The sequence below is a fragment of the Oryctolagus cuniculus genome, chromosome 2 (assembly GCF_051225735.1).
Source record: "Oryctolagus cuniculus isolate XC-2025 breed Fujian yellow rabbit chromosome 2, ASM5122573v1, whole genome shotgun sequence".
In the NCBI taxonomy this organism is placed as follows: Eukaryota; Metazoa; Chordata; class Mammalia; order Lagomorpha; family Leporidae; genus Oryctolagus; species Oryctolagus cuniculus.
Window position 1 is genome coordinate 46,895,600 of NC_142868.1, and position 23,097 is coordinate 46,918,696.

The 23,097-nt window shown below is 38.1% G+C and overlaps 1 protein-coding gene across 3 annotated transcripts in view; it reads right to left on the minus strand.

Moving 5' to 3' along the window:
* Positions 1-23,097, minus strand: part of ADAM2 (ADAM metallopeptidase domain 2) — a 70,350-nt gene that overhangs the window by 26,716 nt on the left and 20,537 nt on the right. For 2 of the 3 annotated variants that reach the window (XR_016228168.1, NM_001082677.1), the window contains 7 exon segments: positions 15,143-15,214; positions 13,916-14,082; positions 12,353-12,434; positions 4,948-5,084; positions 3,143-3,326; positions 1,056-1,154; positions 747-942 (listed from right to left, as the gene is read on the minus strand). Coding sequence is in view for 1 of the 3 variants with exons in the window: in NM_001082677.1 (NP_001076146.1) it covers positions 747-942; positions 1,056-1,154; positions 3,143-3,326; positions 4,948-5,084; positions 12,353-12,434; positions 13,916-14,082; positions 15,143-15,214 (937 nt within the window). In the remaining 2 variants the exon portion in view is untranslated. 3 annotated transcript variants of the gene reach the window in all.

Genomic DNA, 23,097 nt, shown 5'->3' on the forward strand with positions numbered 1-23,097 from the left:
AATTTTAAAATACGTGCACAGGCAAACTTGTGTGCAAAGGTTTTAGTGTCTTTTTTCATAATTGACAAATTCTGAGCACAACGTTTTAGAAAATAAGTAACAGTTGTTCATCCACACAATAGACTATTTTAGCAATATAAAGGAATAGCTTCCTTGCCTATTACCACAGGCACTTCAAAACTGAGCCAAAGTTTTTTAAAAGATTAGGAGGCAGCATTCTTTTACATTGCCTTTGACTGCAGGGAAACTTCCAAGGCCTTTTCACTGTATTTGACCTGATTAATCAGACTTTTGAGCTCTAAAAGTGCTCAATGCAAAAAGTGTACCGTGTTTTTTGACAGCCTCCCCTTATAATCCCAACGATTAACAAGTCTCTGCTGTATCTTTTCTGGAGAGGTTCTCTGCCTAAGGCAAGTCTGATCTTCAACTTCAAGGATCTGCAAACAGCCCTGGGAACCAGGTGGCTTGTAGTCATCATCTTGAATATATTAAGTTGCTTTTACTGCTGGCATTCGGGAGTGCCAGAGACATTTGAGCCTCCTCCTCCATTACTTTGTGGAAACAATTCAGAATAAAAATTCCAAACTACTTGCATTTTTTTCCCTTACAAGAGTCCTCTCTTTTTTTTTTTTCTATAATTCTTTAAAATATGTATACTAAATGTATAGCACGATTTTATATCGTTATCAATTTATTTCCAGCTTCAAGAAAAACGCATGGATGTGAAATCAACTGGTAATAAATACCTTCACCAAATATACTTTTACATTGTTCAGGTGGACTAATGCATGATCCATCAACACAGATCCATTGATTTTCACCACATGGATGCCCATTCTGAATAACGATGTCGTCCGGACATAAGGCGGATGTTCCATTGCAATATTCAAAGAGATCACATTCGCCCACAGGAGGCCTACACGATTGTCCTCTTTCCTTAAACTGGTGAGGGGAGGCAGATGGTATTGAATAAAGCAGGATGTGAACATATAAGCATCATAAAGAATCATAATTTTTCTGCTGCAGACAACAGAAAGGCTTTAAAAAGCACTTACAGTGCAATTTTCACAGCACTCGCCTTCTGCACACTGTGAACCTACTTCTAGCCTGCACGTGGCGGAATTACAGCATATTGGTACTGCACGGCCACACTCCTGAAAAGTAAATGAAATTCCCTGAAGGACCTGCCAACTCTTAGAGGTGTTGGGTAGGCATTTCACAGATGGAAACATATTAATTATAGATGCCTAACTCACGTGCTAGCAAACAGAAAAACAGAGCCACTTACATACTTACCATACATTAACTGACTGCCTTCCAAGTGACACTTCTTGAAGTGTTTTCTCTATTCCTAGAGATCTGGCTGTGTCAGTAATAGGATTCCCTGAAGCCCTGGAATTCAATATTGCTAAGACATTGAGAAGATTTCTGGTTCTTGCAGACAAATAAATGCTTAAATACATGATGTGGAATAGACAGAAATGATGTTTTAAATATTTCATTGCAGTGACTTGCTCTTTCTTGATCCTTCTGAATCTACTATAAACCTCAACATTTTATGGGATATTGTAGGCTTCTTTAATTCTCTACTGAAGGGCTAGATATGATATTATTTCTGAAGGAGATTGAAATGATCATCTTTACATCACTTGCTCATATTTTATTTTGCCCCATTTTATACTATAATTCTTCTATGTCAGGTGAAGGTGCTTTAAAAAGTTCTGTGATCATAGTCATAGAACTATGATAGGGAAGGAGGGAGAAGCCTGGATAGATAGTGCGTTCAGACACACATGCTTTTCTTCATTCCCAAGATTTAAGGTAGGATTAGTTGGGGGAAAATGTCACTAATTTGCATAAAAATAAATCATGAATTTTAGTAGTCTCAATATGAGTTCCAGCAAGACATTCACTAGGAAATACTAAATTTTCAGTACTTTTCACAGCTATTTCACCGAGTAAAATTCATTGCTACTGCTAACTATATGGAATCTTAGAGGAGAAAGTTGTATCACAGTGGTTTAGTGTTCAATTAGATGACATTTAATGGAGCTAAGACAAGACACACTACTGTCAAAATTTAGTAGAGATTTAGATGCTGTTTGTATTCAAGACAAAGCAAGCAAGATGGTGGGGAATTTCTTAAAAATTTATCACCTATTACGATCTAAGAACCCACTTTTAAATCAGGAGGGTAGTCACCTGTGACCTTGCCCCTGCAGTAGAAAATATTGACTGATTGAACTCTGCTCACATCTTGATTCTCCTGGCCTCCAGCACCCACTGCGAGTGCCCCCCCCCCACTCCATTTCTCATTTCATTACCTTCATCTCTATTCACTCAGATTCCTTTGGTACATCAGCTTTATTTAAAATTTCTGCTGTTTGCAAAAACAAGCTTCATTGCATATGTTCCAAATATTTCTGACTTAAATACTGACCCGAATTAAAGTGTGTTTCCTATATTTTCTTGGGGCACAGTGAAAGCTTTTCATCTATTTTTCTGACTGCCAGAAGATTTTTAAGTTAAAAAGAAATACCATGAAGCAAAACACTAAGTGGAAGAGAGCAAACCTTGGCCAACTCAGTTATAGGATTAATGACCTTGAAGTCTACCCATATGACAGGGTAGAAGGTCGTTCGTTATCGGGTCCAGGAAGGAGGAAGAAATGGGAGCGTGACCACTCAGAGCACTAAGTGGGAATTATGCAAGTTGTGCAGGATGAAGAAGTTCTGGAGACCTGGTACAATAATGTCACTAGAGTTAATGATACTTGGTGTATTCTTGAAATTTGCCAAGATACGAAGTGTTCTCACCAAGAAAATTTAGAAAGAAGGCACTGAGTTTACAGATATGTTACTTACCCTGATGGTGGCAAATATTGAGCAACATATACATTCATTAATTCATCAAGTTGTACACAATAAATACATACAATAAAGCTGGAGTGAAAAATCAAATTACTTGTAATTTACAAATCACGGAGTCTGTACAATATAGAATGGCAATTGGTTTGTTGTGATACCTATATCCCTCACAGGAAAGTGAATTTGACAAATGAAAAGCAAGGAAAGTACAACACGACAAAGACTAACAATTTCTGATGCAATTGTGGCAAATATTCCTTCAAATTAGCACGAACCTCTGCTGTCCCACAGTCACACATTTCTCCTGCTTCCACTATTGAGTTACCACAAACGGCATCCTGCTTGTAAAATGGCTCTAAGCGTGGCAGATTTTGAAGACACTGGGACTTCTGCTTTGAAATAAAACGTGAAAAATCTTCGATGCTGCAGTTACTAAAGATCTTCACGCCGCTGGAGTGACTAAAAACACATCAAACTTCAATTTTTATATATGTATTTCCATAAATGGCCTATGTTCAGAATAAAACTATGTAGTTGCAATCCATAACAAAACTACTGCTCAGTTTCCCCACTGTCAAGATGTTCATTCCATGGGCACAGAAAGTCCACCTTGCAAGCGTTTATATTGAATATTTCATAGGCATAACTACGCAGTACCAGTCATTAACTCTTACACTGTGCTTATTCATGACACTGCTCTCGTGTTAGCCCCTCCCTTAAAAGGGCTTCATTTGGTCCTTCCTTTTCCTGTTATCACTTCTAAATGTTGGAATACCCCTATATTAATAAAAGGGACCAGGCTTTTCCTTTCTTTCTTTATTTATTCATAGACAATTTTATTCAGCTCTCAAGTTTTAAATATCACATCTGACAGCTCAGATGTCTGTATCTCAAATTCAAACTTATCATCTGACTCCAGAATCTAATATCTGATCTTTTACTTTGTGTTTCTTTGTGGACTCATCTCCTAGATGCCTTAACTTTAAATTCCCTAAACTCTTAATGCCTCTCCCCCAAACCCTGGCCACCACAAAAGATAGCATGGTATTTTAGAATGTGGATTCTGGACAATCAAATCAAATGAGTACCAGTTTGGGTTCTGTACTTACAGGTTACATTTCCTTGTTAAAAGTATTATATCATAGGGCCAGTGCTGTGGTGCAGTGGGTTAACGCCCTGGCCTGAAGCACCAGCATCCCATATGGACACCGGTTCTAGTCCTGGCTGCTCCTCTTCCAATCCAGCTCTCTGCTGTGGCCTGGGAAAGCAGTAGAAGATGGCCCAAGTCCTGGGGCCCCTGCACCCACGTGGGAGACCCAGAAGAAGCTCCTGGCTCCTGGCTTTGGATCAGCATAGCTCCGGCTGTTGCAGCCAATTGGGGAGTGAACCAACAGATGGAAGCCCTCTCTCTCTCTCTCTCTCTCTCTCTCTCTCTCTCTCTACCTCTCCTCTCTGTGTAATTCTTTCAAATAAATAAATAAATATTTTTAAAAAGTATTATATCATATGTGTATATATATATATATTCACACACAGATTTCAGTGGTAGATGTAGTTTCCATATGAGAGAGCGAATGTGACTTCTTTTTTTTTTTTTTTTTTTTAATTTGAGAGGGAGGGAAAGAGAGAGAGAAACAGAGCACTCCCATCTGCTGATTCACTCCCCAAAGACATGAAATGGCCAGAGCCGGGCTGGGGCTGAAGCCAGAAGACAGGAACACAATCTAGACCTCCCATGTTGGTGGTAGGAGCTCACTTCCTTGGACCAACACTGCTGCCTCCCAGAGTCTTCACTGGTGGAAAGTTGGAGTCAGAAGTGGGAGTGGGAGTCGAAGCTAGGTACTCTGATGTGGGTGCAGGCATCTTACATGCGAGGCCACATCTACTCCAGGCGTGACATTTGATAACAAGCGATATTTACATAGAAATGAAGCATGGTCACTGGAATTTAGATTTTGGTCTGAGGTCATCAGTTGTAATAGATATTTGGCCATTATTTAACAGCTGAAACTTTCTTAAAATAAATATACCAAAATTATCTCAATATAAACTGCATAAGTATAAAAATCAAGCATCTTACATTGCTTCTGGGTTCATTATGCAGACAGATCCTGGGCACTTGCACTTGTTAATGTCATCATAGGCTATCCCCATACTAAGGCTCAGTAACTGAGCTAAAATAATTGCAAGTGATTCCAGACTTATGGTTTTAGGATGCTGAAACAAAACAAATGGACGTGCACACATTATGGGAGGCATTTTATTTACTGGGAGAACAAAGTAATTAATAAAATGGTATATAATAAAATGGAATAGAGGCATCTGTTATCCACAGAAATGTCATCTATGTTACCTAACTTAATTTGTTATAGGTATTATTACAAATACAAGAAAAATAGAAACTCAAGTTTTAAATTCCCAGGAGTAGGATGGCCGGATCGTATGGTAGTTATCTGTGCCCCCATGTCCATTGCAGTCAATTCACAATAGCTAAGATATGGAATCAACCCAGATGTCCAGCAACTGAAAACTGGATAAATAAATTACGGCATACATACACTATGGAGTAGCACTCAGCTGTTAAAAAATCCAAAAATATGGATGCAATAAGCCATTCCCAACGAGACAGATATTATATGCTTTCCCTGATCTGGGGCATCCAGTAGAGTACCTAAAATGTAATGTATTAGAGTGAAATGGACATATTGAGATTTGATGATTGTTTACAGCCCTTGTCTCTTCTGTTGAGGAACAGTGTTGTTTTCTTCATACTATGTGTTGAACTCTTTTACTTAGTATAGGGTTAACCTTATGATCATTAAGCAAACTGAAGGTAGATCTCTGTAAAAATTAAGAGTGGGAATCGGAGAGGGGGCAGGAAGAAGGGTTGAAGCATGGGTGGGAGGGAAGGAAGTATCAACTATGACCCTAAAACTGTATGTACAAAATACATGAAACTTGTATAACTTAAATAAAATTTTTTAAAAAAGAAAATGAAATTTTACTAAAATATAAATGGATGACTCATTTAGTAGCTTCACACCAACAAAAAGTTGTGCTAGTAACTTGTTAACAATATGTATATATAACAACAGTTGAACTGGGAGCAGGGTTGAGACTTGAACCCAGGTACAGGCTCACAAGTGGTATCTTTACTGCTATAGCCAAGGTCTGTATGAATAAACGGTTTTTAAATTCATACATTAGCCCACTGAATTTATTTACATTATGGTAATAATTGTCTGATAATAAGAATGCCGACTTCAGGGTTAGTGGTGGGGTGTAGTGGGTAGTGTTGTATATGACACTGGCATCCCGTATGGGCTCCAGCTCTTGTCCCAGCTGCTCCACTTCTGATCCAGCTCCCTGCTCATGGCTTAGGAAAGCAGTGGAAGATGGTCCAAGTGCCTGGGCCCTTGCATCCACATGAAAAAACTGGAAGAAGCTCCTAGCTCCTGGCTTCAGCTTGGTCCAGCCCTGGCCATTTTGGCCACCTGGGGAATGAGCCAGTGGATGGAGATCTCTCTTCCTCTCTCTGTAACTCTTTCAAAATAAATATTTAAATTTTTTAAAAAAGAAAAGAATGCTATGGCTGGCTCTGTGGCATAGCTGGTAAAGCTGCCACCTGCAATGCTGGCATCCCTTATGGGTACCAGTTCAAGTCCTGGTTGCTCCACTTCCAATCCAGCTGCCTGCTAACGGACCTGAGAGAAGAGCAGAAGATGGATCAAGTGCTTGGACCTTGGCACCCATATGGAAAACCTGGAGGAAGCTCCTGGTTCCTGCTTCAGCCTGGCCATTGCAGCCATTTGGGGAGTGAACCAGTGGATGGAAGACTGATCTCTCTCTGTGTAACTCTGCCTTTCAAATAAATAAATAAATAAATGCTGACTTTCTACAGTTGTTTGAACTACATTTTTCAAAACTAAAATACCTATATCATTTCTTTTTGTGAAAGTGATATTATTATAGAAAATGTTTAGATGGTTTTTCTATTTTCATTGAATTTAAAGGCAGAGAGAGAGAGAGACAGACAGACAGACAGACAGAGACAGAGAGATCCTCTGCCCAAATTCCTCTGACAGCCTGGACTAGGCAAGGCCAAGGCCAGGAGCCCAGAATGCCACATGGGTGATAGTGACCCAAGTATTTGAGCCATCACCTACTACTTCCCAGTGTGCACACAGGCAGGAAGCTGAATCTGAAGCAAAGTAGCTGGGACTCAAAGCAGGTACTCTGATATGGGCATCCCAAGTGGCAACTTAACCTGCTGCACCACAATGCCCACCCCAATCAGTGTACCATGTTCATTTTCCTCTCTCTCTCTCTCTCTCTCTCTCTCTCTCTCTCTCCTGTTTCCTGTTACTATCTATAGCTTAGCAAGATGGAAATAAAGCATCCAATAAGTTTCATTTCAGGCATTTGTGTAAAAGCAGATATTTTTCCCCTCAAGTGCATTTTCTCCTATATTTCCTATCTTCTTACTAGAACTTACATGTGTTCTGATCCTTCCTTTCATTGCATGATAGGATCAAAAAACAGTTTTATATCTGAGATACCATTTCTCTACATTCTATTTGTGACAGTCTCGCTTTGCATTTCTATTTGCCATCTTGGGCTGCCTATATATAAGACCCCAAAGACTAGTGGCTTAAGGAACAGAAATTTATCTTCTCACAGTTCTGTAAGTCCAAAGTGGAGACGTCAGAAAGGTTGGTTTCTGGTGAGGTGGTTCCTTTCTAAATTGTAGAAGACTACCTATTTTATGTGCTGCTCCCATAACTTTTTTCTGTGTGCACATGGAAAGTGCTGTCTCCAGTGTCTTGGGGGAGACAATTCTGTCCATGGCTGCCTGTGACACCACATCCTATACTGAAGTGCATGAGTTTGAGTCCTGGTTCTCTCCATAGCAGTTGAGTTTGAAAAAGATTTGGGCTGGAATATGAGAATTTCCTACAAGATATTGTTATTACGGTCTGCTGTGAAAATATGAAGGCTCTTAAAAAGTTCATGGAAAATGGGTGTTAAAAAAACAATGCACGCATTTCAAGAACGCTTTGGACCAAAATAAACTTATCAAACTTTTTATGGAGTGAGCATTTTGTGTAGTGATTAAAAATGTTGCTTGGAATAACCACAGCCTATATTTGGAGTACATAGGTTTGAGTCCTGGCTCTCCTCCTGATTCTAGTTCCTGTTAACGCAGATTCTGGGAGACAGCTGGTGATGGGTGAAGTAGCTGAGACCCTGTCATCTACATGAGACATCCAGATGGAGTTCCTGGCTCCTGTCTCTAACCTGGCACAGACCCAGCTGTTGTAGGAATTTGGGAAATGAAGCATGAAGCAGCAGATGGGAGATTTCTCTCTCTCTCTCTCTCTCTCTCTCTCTCTCTCTCTCCCTGCCTTTCAAAAAAAAATAAAGAAAACTTTTAATTCTAATTTTTATGAACTTTTTGAAGTAATCTTGAAAAGTGAGCCAAAAGCAGAATTATATTTCACACTGGATTTTTAATTAAATTTTAGTAAGAGCCAAGACTTTAAAATATCTTTATTTTCATATTCAAGAGAGACAGGGAGGGAGAGAGAGAACTATCTCCCATCTGTTGGTTCAGTCCCCAAAATGGCACCTAGCCAGTGTGAAGCCAGGAGCCCAGAACTCCATCCCGGTTTCCCATGTGGGTGGCAGGGGCTCAAGGACTTGAACCATCACAGTTGCCTGCCAGGGTTTACATTGGTGGGAATCTGGAACAGAAGCAGAGCCAAGACTTGAATCCAGGCGCTCTGATATATGGGACGCAGGCCACCAAAGGACTGTCTTTCTTAACTACTGCATCAAATGCCATCCAACACTGGATTGTTGTGAAAAAATTATGTCATGGCAAGAATTATAGCACAGAAGACAAATTTCTTCTGGAGCACTACACATGATGAAGAAAATAGCTGTCAAATAGAGCAGGTAGCATTTATCAAGGCTCCCTGTGTGCCAAACACCAGAAGGTGACAAACAAGTAGGTATTTGTTGAGGAAACAAATGATTACTTTTTATAAAGGTGTATAACACATGATTACCTTTGTCATTATATTTTTAGATTTTATAGTTACATTTTATATTTTGTAATTACATTTTTATAAATGTGTCTAAGTTTTGGAAAAACTTTTAGTCTCTCATTTCAGGAGTCAGATTTTAATAGGTGCTTCTTCGTTCTGCAGTTTATTCTACTCATTAATTAATGAGAGAACCCATAAGAAGTTAAAAGAAATTGAAAGAGCATTTGAGAGACTAGGCATGCATTAATAAAGAAAGGTTACGACAGGATTTCAGGGTTGGATACAATACTTATCATTTGCTTCAACATCTTTCTAGAGGTTGCCAAGAGCATCACTTTTTTCTTAAGAAGACAATTCCCATGGCCTGTTTCATGACATTTCGCTCTCCCCCATAATTCTCTCCATATCAGCACAGAATACGAGTTCTTGTTTGATATTGATCTATCTTCCCTCCCCCTAATCTAGTTCCAGCTACTTTTCATATCAAGACAAAATTAATTTATTCATTCTTCTTTGTATAATCTTTATAGATTTTCATGGATTTAAGGGATTTCTATAAATGTGTTCTCAATGTGAGTAATGTATTTGACAAAGCTTATGAGATCTCATATGCTGGAAAATATTTTTATTGTATCATATTCAAATTAAATTTTTGAAGACATGAATTATAACTTCACAGTACTTTTCTTTTATATATGAACGATAAAGTCTTTTTGTATCCAATCTGACTTTTCTGGCTAAGAAACTTCTTCCTTATCCTACTTTTTCCTTCCTGGAAACATAGCAAGTTTTCTTTGTACGAGATACTTTCATTTCATTGTTTCATGGCAGCTTTAGCTCTTCTTTTTGACTTTCTACGCACCCTTCTGAGCTCCCCTCACATGCTGAAGCACTTGGGTGGCCAGGTGAAACTCCACTAGGGGCTTCCTAGCATAAGCACTTTGCTCACCTGGTGGCGGCTGGAGTTAGTGTCTGGGTAAGTCATGCTGTGAAATTTATCTTTTTTTTTTTTTTTTTTTTTTTTTAGCAATTTTCTTGGGCATTTAAATATTTATTTCCATTACTTCTAATACCTAGACATTGCATTGCCATTTCTATTTCAATCATGTATTTCTTTTAATTTTTCTTTTGTCTTTCCCATAATCTTTTCTGCTGTCTTCTGGGAGAGGTCTTAATTCTGATTTTCCTATTCCATAATTTATACATTAATGTATCAATCCTGTATTTGAAAATTCAGCATGATCATTATAATTTCCATGCCTGTTTCCAACCAGTCTTTTTCTATGTTAGCATACACTTTATTTTGTTTGAAATTTCTGCTTTATAACTACTAATACTTCTGCTTAAAGTAGATGGGTCACTTAGTATGTTTTATTTTGGAGAAATTTTCTTGAGGATGTTTACTACTTAGCCTAAAGAGTTCCATTCATGAACGTATATCCAAGTAGATGAGGTCAACAGATAAATACGTGATGCATTAAAATCATTAAGACCCAGCCTTAATGTGTTGTTCCTCGTGAGTTTAAGGAGACTTGAGTGGATGAGCCTCAGGGCGAAGAGGTGCAGACATCAAAAATCATTTGCTATGCTAAATTAAATAAGCCAAATACAGAAGGACAAATACTGTGGGATCTCGCTTATTTGTAGAGTCTAAACAGCTAAACTCAGACAAGCTAAGTGTAGAACTATGGTGGCCGGTGCTGAGAGATCAGGGAAATATTGGTTGAGAGGCACAACTCTTCAGTTGTAAGATGAGTAAGTTCTGGTGATTTAATGTATGCTATAATGACTATAGTTGATCATACTGTACTGCTTATTTGAATTTGGACAAGAGAACAGATTTTAAGTGCTCTCACCACACACACACACACACACACACACAAATGAGATGTCTTAATTAGATTGTGGTAATCATTACACTATATATATTATATAATATAAAATCATTTTGGTATATACCTCGAGCAGATCCAATTTTTATCATTCATTTAAATATTTTAAAATTTAAAAATCATATGTCAATCATATGAGACCTTGCTTCTATTCAATTAAAACTGCTTGGGCTGTGGTTTCACATTCCAACTTTCAGCGAGGGGTGGTTTTGTGGAGCAAAAATTTATGAGAAACACTAAGAAACCGTAAGATTGGTAAACAGGGGAGGTCACACTCCATGTGAGAATCTTGCGGTTTCTTAGTGTTGCTCGTTATTGTTTAAGTCAACCAAATTCTGCCTTTTGAGACTAGGTAAGTCACTTGCCCACAGATACAAGCCACATTTCCCAAGTGATGACTTGATGAATTTTAAAGGTAAATTTTTGCTTCATTCGATTGATTCATCCCCCTTATATCTTTGCTTGGCTTTACTTGTTCATTGTTCATTGAAATAGGCTTACCATGTATTACCTCTCTGAAACACCAGCAGGTACTGTACACACACACAAATTATGCAAAAAAAAAGCAAGTTCTATTTGCCAGAATAATCACAGCATTACAAGTCACTACTTGTAATATACAAGTTAATATATATAATATGTATATAATACAGAAGTATAATATATATGTCACTACTTGTAACAAAAACATACTAGTTTTAAATACAGTAAGATTTTCTGCTAAAGTCAATAATGTCAATAAGGACATTTAACTCTGGTATTCTCCACCTATATCCTACAAAGCATCTTAAGGCACTTAATGTATGGTTTCAAATGTTTTATTTTAACCTGGTTCATAATTATGTTAGGTACATAATTATTATATAAAATATAAACTTTAAATTAAAATAAGTAAATGACTAAATGTTTAGACTATGACAAATTGATGAGTTTTGACCAATAAGATAAACATCAATCACTACCTTAATAACTTCCTAAAACGGCTAAGTTGAATTGTAAAATCTTATATATATTGAGCTCAGTGAGGATTTCTTAGGGTTTAAACATTTCTGCCAGTATAGGGCCATTGCTGTGGCGTAGCAGTTAAATCTGCCGCTTGCAGTGTCAGCATCCCATATGGGTGCTGGTTCAAGTCTCGGTTGCTCTGCTTCCAATTCAGCTCCCTGCTAATGTGCCTGGGAAAGTAGCAGAAGATGGCCCAAGTCCTTAGAACCCTGCACCCACATGGGAAACCAAGAAGCTGCTTCTGCCTCCTGGCTTCTGATCGGCCCAGCTCCAGCCATTGCAGCCATCTGGGGAGAGAACCAGTGGATGGAAGACCTTTCTTTCTGCTTCTGCCTCTGCAACCATGACTTTCAAATAAATCTTAAAAAAAAAAAAAAAAAAAAAAAAAAAAAAAGGAAACACTTCTGTAAGTAGCAGAGACAAAGGTTCCTAACATAATGCAGATTTTAAAATCTATTAATACAATAAAATAAGGACATATTTAACTGTATGCATTCTAGCTACACATTTTAGTCAAGTAAACTAAAACATACCATACCAGAGCAACACCACCACTATAGTTGATATCACACATCTTCCCTTGGAAGGTGGCACCGACATATTTTGCTATTTCTCTGTAACTGAAATTTAATAGCAGATCAGAATCATACAATTTTATAAAACAAAGTACAATCAGTACTGAATTTTCATAACAGATTTTGGTTTGGTTCTTATTAAATTCACAGCTATTTCCACCTAGTATTAGTGTAACATAGCATAGGTTGTAACTAAATGTTCCCACTTCTTTTGAAAATAATAAAAAGAAATGTAAGAAACAAATAATAGACAGTAGATTTTTATCTTGACTTCTGTAACATAACAGAGATTCATTTTATATGGTGTTTTATGTAGTTTTTCAAAAACTAAAATGAGTAAAGCCCCACAGATAAAAATGATATAAATAAATAAAACCCCTGGAAGTCAGGAAGCTCAGGCAGTGCAGCCAATGTTGTGGATTCAAGTTCCCCCTAGCCAGAGTCAGCCTGCCAAAGCTGTGCAAGAAAGGGCAAGCGTGTGGGACAGAGGATACAAATCATAAAAAATCCAAAAGTTGTGGGAGTTTAAAAAAATACCTGAATGTACCAGTTTTGCTGCAAATACAGTGTGTTGTCAAACTTGGTTTTGAATAAATATTCCAGCAAAAATGCAGGAACTACATGTTACTGTAGTTTTAATGATTTTGTGACTATTTTAAAACTTACTTGATAGGAAAGAAGTTAGCCATCTTTTCCTAAGATGGTCGGGCACGGTCCTTGCCTATTTTCCTTCCGAACTGTGGTTTTTTTCACTTTTCCTTTGTTGAATTTTTTATTTAATGGAGCCAATATTCTTTGATTATAATGCAAGTTTACATCCTATCTCAAAAATGTTATCTCAAAAAATGTTTTTTAAAATTTAAGTTATATATATGAATATTTTTATCATGTAGAATGTATAAGTTCTGAATATTAGTAAAAGAAAAAACAAAGAGCCTATTAAAAGGGGTAAGCTTACATACTGAAAATTTCAGCATGGTGTGGCCAAATCATGTTAGAGGTATCAAAATAAACAATTTCCATTTCTTTTTTTTAAGTTTTATGATAAATAGCATAGTAAGAAGGCTAAATTCCTCTATTCATACAATTCAGATAGGCTTCCTCAAATAGATGTTGTCAATGTTTAAGCATAGTTAGGGACATATAATGAGTTGTGTATCCTCTAAGAAGAGAAGCCATACAGCAATAAGATTGAAGGGGTGAGCTTTAACTACAAGCCAATAAATAATGATATAAATGATGTTTTGAAAAATAATATTCACGTGATGTATGTCAGAAAAAATGCCATTTTCCCCCCTAGATGCCTGTTAGCTGTCAGACATTGGGTCAGATTGGAATGTGCTCTCTGTATAAGCTTTAGTAATTCCAAGTTACGCTTTCTTTTTTTAAGGCAAAGTGTTGGGGGAAACCCGACAGACTGGAGGGAAGGGGTGAAGAAGGAAAAGAGGGAGAAGGAGAGCGTGAGAGAGAGAGAGAGAGAGAGAGAGATCAGGAGACGGAGAGAAAGAGAGCCAAGTTATGCTTACACAAGTAAAAATGCCACGTCGTGCGGACGCAAAACAAGATAAGATTTTTTCCATTTTAAAAATCTGTATAGTAATTCATTAGCATCTCCAGTGGTTGAAATTTTATTTTCATCTATCCAAAGCTCCAATGAAGATAGAATTATTGTAATATTAAATGAAGTGAAAACCTAAAATAGACCACATACAGAAAATAATGTTCAAACATGGTTTTAAGTAGATTTGATAATATACCTATGAAAATGAATTTATACAAATATTAACTAAACTGTAAATTTGGATTGGGTATTTTAAAGTATATTAATAAGTAATAAATGCTGCTAGCTGTATAAGCAATATATAATATTTTTGAATGCTGGTACATAATCAGCTATATGGCAAATCCTTTATTTAATTGAATCCCTAAAATAACTTAACTACGGGTATATAATTATTATTTGTATTTCCAGGTAAGAAAACTGAAACTTACAATGAAACAGTTTTCCCTAGATTACCCAACATGTGATTGACGGAGCATCCATGAAAGATCAGGGCAGGCACTCGGCACACTGGCTAGGTGCTGCCTGGGATGCCTGCACCCCATATGGGAGGGTTGCAATCCAGAGTCCCGCCTCTGCTTCCAACCCAGCTTCCTGCAAATGTGCACCCTGGGAAAAGCAGGTGATGGCTCCAGCCATTGGGTCCACCCGTATGGGAGACCTGGATTTAGTTCCTGGCTGTTGAAGACATTCTGGGAGTAAACCAGTAGATGGAAGTGCTCTGTGGGGCTGGTGATGTGGTGCAGCAGGTTAACGCCCTGGCCTGAAGCGCCAGCACCCAATATCGGTGCTGATTCTAGTTCCAGCTGCTCCACGTCCAATCCAGCTCTCTGCTATGGCCTGGGAAAGCAGTAGAGGATGGCCCAAGTCCTTGGGCTCCTGTACCTGCATGGGAGACCCAGAGAAAGCTCCTGGTTCCTGGTTTCAGATTGGTGTAGCTCCAGCTGTTGCAGCCAATTGGGAAGTGAACCAGGGGATGGAAGACCTCTCTCTCTCTCTCTCTCTCTCTGCCTCTCCTCTCTCTGTGTAACTCTGACTTTCAAATAAATAAATAAATATTTTAAAAAAAAGAAAAAAAGAAGTGCTTTATCAAATAAAATAATTGTTTTTTTTTTTTTTTAAGAAAATGAGGTACAGAAATTATTCCAGAACCACAACCAAGTAAAAAGGTACTACAAAAGCAAACACTTACAGCATTTGTCAATCCAATCAACTGGAAAATTTTTTGACTGACGACAGCCGTATCAGAACCCATGTGTTTATACTGTAAAATACAATTGCCTTTCAGAACTAAATAAACATTAACATTTAATGATTGTTATTGTATTTAAAATGTAATATAACAAGTAAGAAATGCTTAAATTTCTAGCAGTTTAGTTCTTAAACACCGTTTTATTATTACAACACAAATATGATATTCACTATTACAAATGGAAAATATAAAAATTAAAGACTAAAATCAAGATATAATTCCACAATCAAGTAATTGTATAACTGAAGGATAAAGGTTCGTAAGAAGTGTGTGCATGTGTGCTTACATGTGTGCTTACATGTGAGTTGCAAAGATAAAATTTGGATGTTGAAAAAGAGGACAGACGATACATGATTAGCATAACAGGAGATGTGAATCAAGAACCAGTGAAGCAATATCAATCACCTTGAAAACCTAAAATACTCCAATCAACTACATCAGTTTCTCTGGAAGCAAGAGAAGTTGGCAGGTGGATTTGCTTTAATTTTGTTTAACAAATAATTAAGGCTGAATAATGTCTAGAATGACTATGTGAAAACAGATGATCGCCAAATGCTGCATATAAGTGTCTCCATTTATGTAACAAGGTGGACATGAGAAAAATGCAAATGGAGAGCAGAATAGTGGTTTTCAGAGATCAGGGAAAGGGGACTGAGGAGGAAGTGGGTGTGGCTTTACAAAGCAACACAATAGATCTCAAATGTGAAGGAATGATTCTGGGTCTTGACTGTCGATGTCCGTCTTCTGGCTATCACATTGTACTGTAGTATTTTAGGGAATTGCGACTTGGAGAAATTTGTTTAAAGCCTCTATGCAGGGGGGCCTGCACTGTGGCACAACAGGTAAAGCCGCCACCTGCAGTGCCAGCATCCCATATGGGTGCCAGTTCGGGTCCTGGCTGCTCCACTTCCGATCTAACTCTCTGTATGGCCTGGGAAAGCAGTAGAAGATGGCCCATGTCCTTGTGCCCCTGCACCCACATGGGAAAACCTGGAGGAAGCTCCTGGCTCCTGGCTTCGGATCAGCACAGCTCCGCTGTTGCAATCGATTGGGGAGTGAACCAGTGAATGGAAGACCTCTTTGCCTCTCCATCTCTCTCTGTGTAACTCTGACTTTCAAATAAATAAACAAATCTTTTTTTTAAAGGGTATGCAGGGTTTCTTCCTACTCTCACAGTTGCATATAAATATAAATTGTCTTCAAATAAAAGTTAAGTTAAAAAATAAGGAACTAGAAAATTTCCATGTGTGACAAAGAAGAGGAACAAAATAATTTGTTCATAAAGCATAGAACAAATCAAAATGGCAGACATAAATACAAACATATAAGCAATGAGTTAAATAAGAATGGATTAAATAATCCGAGTAAATGTCAGGGATTGTCAGACTTGATGTAGCAGACAAGAAGAATAAATTGCAGGGACCATACTATTCAAAGATACAAATTTCTTCGAAATAAAATGATGGGAAAGATATAGTACACTAACAACAACAATAAGAGAACTGAGAGGTCTGTGAGGAAGATGTGACAATTATAATGACACGTGTATCTAAGAACAGAGCCAAACGTTTCACAAAGGAAAAAGGACAGAATTGAAGGGACAAATAGAAAACTTAGTAAGTTAGAGATTTATATATACAATTTTCAATAATAGAGTACTTGGACCAAAAAATCAACACAGATATTAAAGACTAAAACAAAACTTTAAGCCAATAGATATCTACTGGATATTTAACAACCAAACAGAATGATAGGCAAACGACCATGGAACATGACCCAGAAATACAGCATAAAGTAGGTCATAGGATAAGCTTAAATCCAGTTCAAATCACTTTTTAAATATGTATTTATTTATTTTGAAAGTTAGAGAAGGAGGGACAGAGAGAGAGAGATCTTCTGTCCATCTGCTGGTTCACTCCCCAGATGGCCTCAGAAGCAGGTCAGGAGCCAGGAGTTTCAACTGGGTATCCATCCCACATGGGTGAACCACATGGGCCATCTTCCACTGCTTTTCCCAGGCCATTAGCAAAGAGCTGGATGGGAGGTGGAACAACCAGGACACAAACTGGCACCCTTACAGGACGCTGGTGTCGCAGGTGGCAGTTTTACTCACTACACCACAACACTAAACCCCAGTTAAAATCATTTTTAAAAGTACAAATTAGGGGCTGGTACTGTGGCGCACTAGGTTAATTCTCTGCCTGTGGCACTGGCATCCCATATGGGCACCGAGTTCTAGTCCTGGTTGCTCCTCTTCCAGTCCAGCTCTCTGCTGTGGCCCAGGAAGGCAATGGAGGATGGCCCAAGTGCTTGGGCCCTCACCCGCATGGGAGACCAGGAGGAAGCTCCTGGCTCCAGGCTTTGGATCAGCACAATTCTGGCTGTTGCGGCCATTTGGGGAGTGAACCTTTCTCTCTCTCTCTTTCTCACACTGTCTGTAATTCTACCTCTCAAATAAATAAATAAAATCTTTTAAAAAAATTACAAAGTATGCCTTCTGACCACAGTGGAATTAAGCTACAATCAACACCCAAGAACACTTTAGGAAATTCCACATATGTGGAATTGGAGAGCTAATTATAAACAACCAGCAACCAAAGAATGAATCATAGGAGGCCTTAGGAAGTACAATTAATCAAAACACAATGTGATACAAATAATGTCACTCAGGTAGAGTGGGAAATTTATAACAGGAAGTAAAAATATTTTAAAAACAAGAAGCATCCGAAGTCATTAACCTAATCTGACCCTTCAGACAACTGGTGTGAAAGAGCAAATTAAACCCAAAGAAGGCGGCTTCCTTTCTCTTCAACTACAAGCAGAACAGTCCTTGGGGCGGACCGGGTGGGTGGGTTCCACTGTGGCCCTGGGCGCCTGCTCAGAACTAGGGCCAGGCGCTTTCTGACATAGTGCCAGGCAGGGCAGGATTCTAAATGTACTATGCAGTGTTCTCAAAGACCGTGAGAAAAACAGCTAGTGTTGGTAGGGATGTAGAGAAACGGGAACCTTTGTGCACAGCTGGTAGGAATGAAAAATGGTCTAACCACTGTGGAAAACAGTATGGTAATTCCTTTCAAAAAATTAGAAATAGAATTGCCATATAACCTAGTTTTCCCACTTCTGGGCATAGATGCAAAAGAACAACACACAAGGACCAAAGACATATTTGTATGATAACAGCCAAAAAGTGTTAAAAAAAAGTGTCTATTGATTATCGATGAATGGATGGATAAACAGAATGTTATTATATCCATACAATGAAGCATTTGACCCAAAAAAGAAAATTCAGACGTCTGCTACAACGCAGATAAAACTTGAGAACTTAGTGCTAAGAAAAACAAAATAGTCACATGTACACAAAATACTATATTGATTGATTACACTTATATGAGATAGTTAGAGCAGTCAACTTCATAGGTAGAGAAAGTAGAATGGCTGTCTCCCTAGGAAGTGGGATGGTGAGGGAAAGGGAATTATTATTTAATGGGGATGGAGTCTCCATTTGGGAAGATGAAAAAGTTGTCTAGGTGGATGGTAGCGATGTTTGTACAATGATGTGACTGCACTTCATGCAAACAGATTTATTACAAATGGTTAAAATAGTAAACTTCGTTCTTTATATTTTGCCACAGTAAAAAGACATAAAAATAGGAAAAACGGGAGGATTCAGCTTCATGTTGAATGTACCCCGGAGGCACACGATGATGACCTAAGTGCTTGGGTCCTGGCTACCCACATGGGAGACCCAGACGGAGCTCCAGGCTCTGGGCTTCAGCCTGGTGCAGCCCTGGCTGTTGTGGACATTTGGGGAATGAACCAATGGATGAAAGATATCTTGCTCTCTCCTTCCCTTCCCCTCCCCCTCTCACTTTATTTCTCTCTCTCACTTTCAAGTAGATGAAGCAATTTTTGAAACTAGATTGAGGTTGTAATTTAGAAAATCCTCACAAAGAAATATTATATGATTGGTCAGTTCTAGCAAACATGTAAAGAATAACACCGATTCTTCATATTTTTCAGAAAAATTTTCAAAATTTTTCTAGAAAACAGCATGACACAGTTTCTAACTAATTCAATGAAGAGTTAGAAAAGACATCAAAATAAAATAGAATTCCAACATGTTATGTCTCATTAATATAAGTGCTAAAAACTCTGCAAAATACTAATAATCCAAATTATGTGACATATAAAAGAAGGCTATACATCCTGACTAAGTGAGATTTGCCCCAGGAATACAAAGCTGCCTTAACATCTGGAAACCAATTAATACAATACAACATGTCGCAAAGTACCAAAGCCACCTAATCCTGCCAATAGGAACAGAAAAAGCACCTGCCGAAATATAACACCTATCCATGACAAAGCATTCAATGAACCAGGGATAATGAATAACTTCCTCAGCCTGATAAAGGGCATCTATGAAAAACACACTGGCAACTCCTTCTTAATAGCAAAAGGACAAACATTTTTCCCTTTTCTCAGGAGTTAGATAATGACAAGATGTTCTCATTGCATCAATTCTGCCTTTCTGGTTCTAGTCAAAGCATTTACTCAAGGAAAAAAGATATTATGAATCCATTCAGTAAACAAAGTAAATTAAATTCTTTGTCAACAAACAGATTCGCATGTAGAAAATCCCAAGAGATCCACTAAAAGCTATTAAAGCTAATAAATGATATTAGCCTGAATATAGGATATAGATATAAAATCAAATAAAAATAGAAAATACAGCAGTATTTAATCCTGACAATTTGCCCAAAACAGATTCAAAATGAAGTTTGACAAAACACAATATTTACTCAAAACTGATACACACAGGTACTTTTTTCTTTTCTTTTTATTTTATTTTTTAAATTTTAGCTCCCACATATAAGGAAGAACATGCAGAATTTGTCTTTCTGTGTCTGGCTTATTTCACTCAACATCTTGTCTTCTAGTTGTAACCATTTTCATGCAAACAATAGAATTTCACTTTTTAAAGATTTATTTATTTGAAAGGCAGAGTTACATAGAGGCAGAGGCGGAGAGAGATAGAGAGGTCTTCCAACAGCTGCTTCACTCCCCAGAGCTGAGACGATCTGAAGCCAGGAGCCAGGAGCTTCTTCCAGGTCTCCCACGCAGGTGCAGGGGCCCTGGGACTTGGGCCATCTTCTACCACTCTCCCATGCCACAGCAGAGAGTTGGATTGGAAGAGGAGCGGCCAGAACTTGAACCGGCACCTATATGGGATGCCCACAATGCAGGCAACGGCTTTACCCACTATGCCACAGCACTGGCCACTAGAATTTCATTTTTTTTGGCTGAGTAATATTCCCTTGTAGATACATACTACTTTTTCTTTATCCATTCATCTGATGATGGACAAATTGGTTGATTCCATATTTTGGCTATTGTGAAAAGTGCTACTATAAACATGGTGGTCCAAGCACCCCTTTAATACCATCTGTTCATTCTTTTGGGTTTATACCCAGTACTGTGATTGCTGGATGCTAAGTCTATTTCTAGTGTTTAAAGAAATCTCCAGACTGTTTTCCACAGTGGCTGTACTAATTTATATTCTTACCACATCCTCGCCAGTGTTTGTTACTCTATCTTTTGGATAATAGCCATTCTGACAGGGGTGAGTTGATACTTCATTGTGGTTTTGATTTGCATTTCCCTGATGGCTAGTAATGTTGTGTAGTTGTTCATATATTTGTTGGTCATTTGTGTTTCTTATTTTCAGTACTGTCTATTGAGGTCCTTTACCAGTTTCCTAACTGGATTGGTGGTTGTTGTTGCTGTTGAGGTTTTGAGTTACTGATATATTTTATTTTATTTTTTAAAGATTTATTTGTTTTATTTGAAAGGCAGAGTTACAGAGAGGCAGAGAGAGAGAGAGAGAGAGAGAGAGAGAGATATCTTCCATTTGCTGGTTCACTCCCCAGATGGCCACAACGGCTGGAGCTGCACTGATCCAAAACCAGGAGCCAGGAGCATCCTCCAGGTCTCCCATGTGGGTGCAGGGGCCCAAGGACTTGAGCCATCTTCCACTGCTTTCCCAGGCCATAGCAGAGAGTTAGATTGGAAGTAGAGCGGCTGGGACTTGAACCGGTGCCCATATGGGATGCCAGCCCTGCAGGTGGCAGCTTTACCTGCTATGCCACAGCGCCGGCCCCACTGATATATCTTAGATATCAATCATTTGTCACATAGGTATCTTGCAAGTATTTTTTCCCATCTTTTGGATGTTTCTTCATTCTATTGATTGTTGCCTTTGATGTGCAGAAACTTCTGAGTTTGATATAATCCCATTTGTCAAGTTTTGCTTTTGTTGCCTGTGTTTTGAGGGTCTTATCCCAGAAGTCATCATCAATACCAATATCTTAGAGTATTTCCCCTACATTGTTTCTCAGCAACTTCATAGTCTCAGGTCTTAAATTTAGATCTTTGATCCATCTTGAGTTGACTTTTGTACACAGTGAGAGGTAGGGATCTAATGTCATTCTTCCACATACATGCATCCAGTTTTGCTAGCATCATTTACTAAAAGACTATCCTTTCTCTAATGTATGGTCTGGGCAGTTTTGTCAAAGTCAATTAGTTGTCTATAGGTAGATTAATTTCTGGGATTTCTTCTGTATTCTAATTATCCATATATCAGTTTTTCATGCTAGTACCATGCTGATTTTTTTTTTTAAGATTTTATTTATTTTTGAGAGGTAGAGTTACGAAGAGAAGGAGAGAGAGAAAGGTCTTCCATCTGCTAGCTCACTCCCCAAATGGCCACAAGGCCTGGAACTGAGCTGATCTGAAGCCAGGAGCCAGGAGTTTCTTCCAGGTCTCCCATATGGGTGCAGGGGCCCAAACACTTGGGCAATCTTTCACTGCTATTCTAGGCCATAGCGGAGAACTGAATTGAAAGAGGAGCAGCCGGGACACAAACCAGTGCCCATATGGGATGCCAGCACCACAGGTGGAGGCTTAGCCTACTACGCCACAGTGCTGACCCCTACCATGCTGTTTTAATTACTACAACTTTGTAATTTTTTTTTTTTTGCTCTGGAGCATTTAGGCCATTCTGAGTCTTTTTGCTTTCATACAAATTTTATGATTTTTTAAAAAAAATTCTGTGAAGACTGTCACTGTTATTTTGACAGGGATTGCATTGAATCCATAGATGGCTTTAGGCAGTGCAGATATTTTAATGATATTAATTCTTCCAATCCATGAACAAGGAATACATCTCCATTTTTTTGTGTCCTTGAAGATTTTTTTCATCAATGTTTTATACATTTCATTGTAGAGATCGTTCACTTGTTTGATTAAATTTTTCCTACATATCTGATTTTTTGGTGGTTATTGTGAATGGGGTTTCTTTCTTGATTTCTCTCCCAACTAGTTAATCACTAGCATATAAAAAAGCTACGGTTTCTGTATGTTTACTTTTAACCTGCAACTTTACTGAAGTGGTTTTTCAGTTTTAACAGCTTTTTGGCGGAGTGTTTAGTTTTTTCCATGTACAACATCATGTCATCTGCAAACATGGATATTTTTATTTCCTCCTTTATAATTTTGATGTCTTTATTTCTTTCTCCTCCCAATTTTTTCTAATACTTCCATACTATAGTGAATAAGAGTGGAGAAAGTAGACACCCTTCTGTTTTTCTAGATCTGAGGGGAAATGCTTGCAGCTTTTCCTCAGTCAGTACAATATTGACTGTTGGTTTGTGATATATAGTCCCTACAATTTTGAGAAATGTTCCTTCTACACCTAATTTGTGGAGGATTTTTATCATGAAGGGAAGTTATGTCTTATAAAATGCTTTCTCAACACCTTTCGAGATGGTCATATGGTTTTTGTTCTTCATTCTGTTGATGTGATTTATGACATTTATTGATTTGCAAATGTTGAG